Genomic DNA, 6,755 nt, shown 5'->3' on the forward strand with positions numbered 1-6,755 from the left:
GGACCATCCTTGAGATTGAAGGAAATACCCTGTGAATTTGGAGACATGCCATCTCAAAGCTCCAGAGTATCTGAGATCCAACCCTCTTGATAAATTTGCAGCAGAAGTTCTATTAGCACTTTCACCGTTGCACTCAGGAGTCCATTTTTAACATATTAAAAAAATTAAAATATTTGTGACATTAAATTAGCTGAAGGTTTAAAAAAACAAATCCAAAACCCAAAAAAGGGCAGGTTTAACAAATGCATCCAAACTGCCTCAACATTTGAGGTATCGTGCAACGGGGTTTATTTTTGCTAGATGGTTACAAAAGATCGTACAACACCACATAATGCAAATTCCCACATTTGCTACTGAAAATATTATTTCTAAATCAATTTCACCCACAGATAAAATCTTACACAAGGAGTAACCTAAAGGCCTCAAGTTTTCAGATTTCCCAGCACAACCTGTAGATGGGCTTTGAATGCTTTGATACCTTTTGCTGTAGGAGAGTAAAAGGTTGCTATCATCCCAGTCAAATTCTATTTGAAATGAGTGAATCTATGTATACTCATGGTCAAAACTGCAGCAACTGCTAACACGTTATCACACCTACAACACTCAGTGCTTACTCACCTCTCAGCTCAAGACTGTCTCTGCTCTCAATAGAGATGGGAGTTACCCAAGGTGAAGAGAAAATAGACCATCCTCATCTGTAGCTGTGAGGAGGAACCAGGCAGGAAATTAATGCAGTTCTGACACACAAGCTAGGGGCACAATCCAGTGAGAGCATGTGGGTGCCTGTACCCCACGTGCAGCTCTCAGCACAGCTGCGTGAGGCATCGATGCACAGCTCAGGGACGGTCGGCTGTGGGCAGTGCTGGAGGAACCACTGGGACATCATCGCTAAGGCCTGGGAGCTGTTGCTGTTACGGCTTCCACAGCTCATTTTGTCTGTCCTGACAGTTACAGTTGAAAAACATTTTGTACAAATCAGTTCTGAGAAAAGTAAATCCACATGGGGAAGCCAGGTGTGCAGCTGATAGAGACACGAAGACCACTCTTGCTTCAGCGGTGCCTTTGAGCATCAGGGAACTCTCTAATCCTGAACTGCACAGTGCAGCCATAGCTGGGGTTGCTCCTCGTCACAGTTACAATCTCTCTGCGTGTTTCTCCAGTCAAATTTCTTCATTTTCACTTCTTTCCCACAACCATGACAGTGCTGCTCAGGTCACACATCTCCCACTGTGTCCCTCAGTTACACTTTTTCCCCTTATGTGAGGAGACAGTGCCTGGGATAAACGCTTTGGCAGCTTGAGGTGGAGAGCTGTGGTTCCCTTGGCTGTGACAAAAGGCAGGGCCTACTGTGCTATCCATGGTGGGGAGCACTCCATGCTGAGGCAGAACCCCACTCCCTGGCACAGGGACACTTGCAGGGACACTGTCTTACCGTCTTAAGCTAGGCCAGGGAAGGTTTAGGTTGGTTGCTAGAAAAAATTTCTTCACAGAAACGGTGTCTGGAATTGGAACAGGCAGCCCAGTGAGGTGGTGGAGGCACCACCCCTGGAAGTGTTTTAAGACTGAACGTGGCACTTGGTGCTATGGTCTAGCTGGCATGGTGGTGTTGGGTCATAGGTTGGATTCGATGACCTTAACGGTATTTTCCAACCTAACCGATTCTGTGATTCTCTGAGGTGGCACCTAGCCTTAGCCCTGACCCCAGCCATGTAGTGGCGGGCCCACACTGGCCTAAGGGACACAGCACCTCCTGGCATGCCCAGATGCAACAGGAAAGTCTACGAGGTCCTCGGGGATGCCCCGCGTTTTCCACCCGCGACATCGGGATCGGGAGCGGGAGCGGGAGCGGGAGCAGGAGCTCGCACCCCCTCCCGACGCACCCTCAGCCCCACAGCGCCTCCCACTGCGCGCAGGCGCGAACAGCTCGCACCACCCGGGCGCGCGCGGCGCGCAGGCGCGGGGCCGCCCCGCCCCGCCCCTGCCCCGGCAGCGGGAGGTTGAACCGTGTGAGGGGAGCGAGGGGGGCTCTGCCCGGCTCCTTCCTCCTTCACCCGGGTTCTGGGGGGTTTGTGCTCCCCGAGGGGCCTCCCCGCTCTCCTCAGCCCTGCGGGTCGGTGCTGTGGCTGCGTTTTTGGGGTGCGACACCTCAGAACGAGCTTCACGGGTCTGTGGCCCTGCTTGTGGGCTGCCCAGCCTTCGTCCTGCTTCTCTGCGAGTGGAAAACTAGCAAGGCAAAAGCTGTATTGAGTGTTTATAGAATCTTTTGTTGTTGAGAAAGTAAAAGGAATGAGTGCCGTTATATAACGTAGCTATAAGCAGGAAAACTGAGGACGTAGTCACAGGCGTACCCAAAGTGCCAAAGTCAAGTAAGTACTGAAAAGCAAAATTGTATTTTCCTCTTCTAACTCAGGTTTTCTTTACTTACTGGACAGAATTACTTGTGTGTTAAACAGCATCACTGCTTGAAAATGTCAAGGATTCTTGGCCTAAGATACAGGGAAAGGATTTTAAGAGTGCAGAAGATCTGTGTGTATGTGCTGCCAAGTAACAGCACACTAGTGCAAAAAGTATTTGTTATGGTCATTTGTAAACGAATCTGCATTAGAAAGTAAAGGTAGTGAATCATAGGATTGTTTGCGGTTTTTTAAAGCTATCTATTTTTAAAGCTATCTCTTAGCCTTGAAATGATTTTGCTGCTTGGAAAGACTTATTACATATTTGTGACATGCAGTATACATCAGCATGATGTAGCTTTTTCTAGACTCTTGCTTATACCAAGAAATAATAGTATTAAACTTCCATGATATTTAATGGATGCTGTGGGCTTCCTGTTTAATTGATAGATTGCTAAAATACCCAATTAACTAGACTCTTTGCTAAGGTCTGGGGTGTTTTAGTAGAGTACTGTATGTTCAGTTTTGAACAGCTGGGGAGGAATGTTGACTTCTAAGATAAATGAGTACCTCTATCCTTTGGTATCAAGCCAGGAAGACCAGGGTTGCTGGGCTATTAAGGCTTTGTTATAATAAAGCTTTGGCATTTTTAATCTCTGAAGAGGAAGCCCCTTGTGCCACTCCTGTGTTGCCTAGTTTTGGTTCACAGGATTTTATTCTTGAGAGGCTTCTGTTTCAAAACTCCTAATTGCAATTTGCAAGTGAGCAGAGGTGTAGCTGTCGATTTTCCAGCTGCATTCTGGTCATTAGCAGGTGGCTCACAATTACTAAATGAAGTTAAACATTGCCAAATGGATTTGAAGTTGGTTCGTGCTGGGAGGTGTGACTTAACCATTTTAATTAAGGTGCCTTTCTGAGTGAGCTGGGGATGCTTCCTGTTAATCAAAACTTCTACCTGTGTGAGTAATTACTTTTTTAAGCAGCATCCTCGGAAGGATCAAATGAGACTGGATTATTTTCACGGACCTGGATACCCAATTATTCTGTTCTGTAAAAAAGATTAATTGTTTATACATGTGGACAACAAAAATCTTCCTGGCTCCACAGAGCTTTAGGAGCGAGGGGAAAAATAATATATAAAATTGATGGTAAAATACTTCATAGCAGTTAGTAGTGTCATGCATCCTCTTAAAGAAAAGCTGTTCACAAAGCAAGATGCTACTTAGCTCATGAAACAGTTGTGTAACTTATGCAGATGTCTTTTTTGAACATGCCAATTAGAAAATAAGCCTCAGAATTTAATATTAGAGCTTTTTACTCATTTCTGCAGCCACATGGCTCATTATAATCAGGTGAAAATGACACCATAATTCATTCTGTCATTTAACAGAGACTGCTGTTTATCTCGAGATGGAAGAGTCAGTGCTGGATAAATTGCCATCTTTGTGCAATACTCCCAAGGATTCTGGGGCAGCACCTCCACAGGGGACTAGTTCAGGGAAACAGGTATGAAAACTTAATGCTTTTCCAATAGTGTGATTCTTCACAGTAACAAAAATGCTTGTGAAATCATAAGGGAGTCAGAAGTCACTGAGATATTGTTTGCTGGAAGTCCAAAGCCAGGTACCTTATACCTGTAGGTACAAGGCTGTGCAGGTAAGCAATGTGCCTGGTATACTTTGCTCTGAAAATGCAGATGTTGGCTGTGAATACAAAGTGATGGAGCAACATAATCCAAATGCCATATTAAGAAATTCAAATACTATATAGGGTGTGGGGTGGACTTTTTGCTTGTTTGTTTCAACCTGTCACCTTCAGTTTTCTCAAATCCTAGTTTTCTGGGTTGCTATGCATGCAGGATGACTTTCTGTGACTTCTGCCTGCAGTGGAACAAAGTACAATGCTTTCAGTTTGTATATTCTCCATAGTGCTGAGCTCTGCTTTGGTCTTATCCTGGCATTTGAATTGGTGATACTGTTACAGTATCCAGACCAATGCAGGACAGGCTTGGCTTGAAAGTATTCTATAACTAATCCCTCACTCCTATATTTTGGTGCATTTCTATAAATAAAAACGTTAGGCATAGATTATAAAGAAATAGTTATTTTGAAGAAAAAATCTTTTTAGATGCTTGTGAAGTATCTCAAAGCATGAACAAGTCAAAACTTTACAGATATTTTTAATATGCTCTAGAATACAGATTTGTGTACTAGTTCTAATACAGATGTATATTTGTGATAGGGTGGAACAGCAGGAAAAATAACCCTCACCTCCATTAAACTAGAGGGGAAATTGAACTTGATCGAATAAAATTAGCCAAGATGAAATATGCCATATTTCTTTTACACAAAGACTAGATGAGTAAGTTTGCTTCAATAGAATATGGGATTTTGTCCAAGAAAATGTGGAGCTACATCTTTCCATATCTTGCAGCTATGTGTGCAAATACGTGTGAAAGGAGGAAGTTAACTTTGTTCAAGCTTTTGAAGGCAATACAGAGAATTAGGAAGTCTGGCTTTACAATGATACTTAAATATATTACTTATTCTATGTAAATAATAATGATGGGTAAACAGTTTTTTGAGATTTGATAAAAATTTGAGATTATTCTGACCACCTGGGTTTTTTGGGTTTATCTATTTTATTTTTTAGCAAATGAGTGCAGCTCTGAGGGAACGATTAAGGAAAACAAGACGTTCATTTAATGCCAATTTTACAGTGGCAAAGAGGCTCAAAATAGACACCGAAGAAAAAGACTCTGCTGGTGCTGACACAGGGTGCTTGCCAGAGACAAGTACAGACTGTTCCACATTACGGGATGGTTCTGAAAATCTGGAAGGAAATAGCACTGGACATACATGTTTCAAAAGTCCCTTACAGGAGAGTGATCCGTGTGGATCAGCAGAGAATTTGGGTGTGCTACAGGCTGATCTTGGTCAGCAACAGTCCCTGGAAGAAAAAGTAAAGCTGGTGAAACAAGTGCAGGAGAAGGAAGAGCTACTTCGTAGGCTGAAACTGGTGAAGATGTATCGATCCAAGGTGAGGCAATACTTACTGTGTTTTTAGTGTGGTGTTTGTGTATTGTCTCAGTTTAAGGCATTGTATAACAATACCTGCAGGGTATCAAAACCCCCTTATATCAGCAAATGATGACTCTTTTTTTGTTTGTCCCAATTTCAGAACAACCTGTCTGAGCTGCAGGCTTTGATAGCGAAGTGGAGAAGTAGCACCCAGATGATGCTGTATGAACTGCAGTCGGCCTTTTCTGCAGATGGCAAGAAAGTGAGTCTCACTCAGCTCATTGATACTTTTGGGTTAGAAGACCAGTTACTGCACTACAGCAGAACAGAAGAAGATTTTGTAGATGCATAATCTGCAGCTGCAGAGTTTTCTTTACGCAGATACAAAAGCAGAAAAGACTGAATAAATTCTGATCATGTCAGAAGTGCTGGTCAGTGGACTTTATGCTTTGGGGTTAGGAGGTTTTCTCCAGAGATACTTGTAAAGCTTTGTACATACATACAGTAGGCACTGTAAAAGGCATTACTTAATGGAAAAAAATCAAACTGGTGATGTTTTGGAGAACCGGGCTTAATGACTTGGTCAGTGAATTTTTATTTAAGAAAAATAAAATTAAGTCATACTTTAACAGGTAGAAAGCAGTTCATTTTTTGATTAGTCTCTGCATGGTTACTTGTATTGATGTCAATTCTGTTCATGTTCAGATGGGGAAGAGTTCAGTTTGTAGATACCTCCATTTTACAAATGTCTTCCTGGTGCCAGTCAGCCAATGAAGGCTAATGACAGCATTTTGTGAGTTAAGTAAAGGTAACTAATTTTCATGATGTTAATACACCAAAGCTGAGATAAGATGTTCTCACTAGCTGTAACTTTTACTGTACTTGTCCAGACAGTCTCTTCAGGGCTGCTGTCTCATAAACATTCTGCCACAGCCTGAGGTAATACAAGGGGAGGCAAGAAAATTGAAACCAACTTTCTACTCTCATACTATACCGAGGTGTTTTCTCTCTTCAAATAAATAAGAAAAACAAGGCCTTATTAAATGGGATTGCTTCAAACACAGCATCTTAAAGCTGAATAAATCTTTATAATTTCATTTCTGCTCCAATAAATGCCTTTTTTAAAAGTTATTTTTTTAACTTGAAATTGTTTATTTTCTCATCATGATGACTTCTGTTTTTTATTTTCCCAAAATCACTGCTTCTCAAGTGTAACAATACACAAATCTTTACTTTACAACTCTCCCTGCTAGGAATCTTGTTTTCTTATTGGTTATACCTTACCTCTTTTGTTTACAGGTGCTATATCCTGTTTCCTTAATAAGGGAGTAATTTCTTAGAC

General features: G+C 42.2%; 1 protein-coding gene across 1 annotated transcript; it reads left to right on the forward strand.

Moving 5' to 3' along the window:
* Positions 1-1,961: 1,961 nt before the first annotated feature.
* Positions 1,962-6,551, forward strand: SFR1 (SWI5 dependent homologous recombination repair protein 1). Its single transcript, XM_042019271.1, has 4 exons — positions 1,962-2,366; positions 3,784-3,899; positions 5,046-5,432; positions 5,574-6,551. Exons 2-4 carry the CDS (start codon positions 3,804-3,806, stop codon positions 5,763-5,765), a joined length of 675 nt encoding a protein of 224 aa, XP_041875205.1. The 5' UTR covers positions 1,962-2,366; positions 3,784-3,803; the 3' UTR covers positions 5,766-6,551.
* Positions 6,552-6,755: the final 204 nt, after the last annotated feature.

The sequence above is a fragment of the Corvus kubaryi genome, unplaced genomic scaffold (genome assembly GCF_017639235.1).
Source record: "Corvus kubaryi isolate FWS band 111438036 unplaced genomic scaffold, C.kubaryi_AGA036_p1.0 138, whole genome shotgun sequence".
In the NCBI taxonomy this organism is placed as follows: Eukaryota; Metazoa; Chordata; class Aves; order Passeriformes; family Corvidae; genus Corvus; species Corvus kubaryi.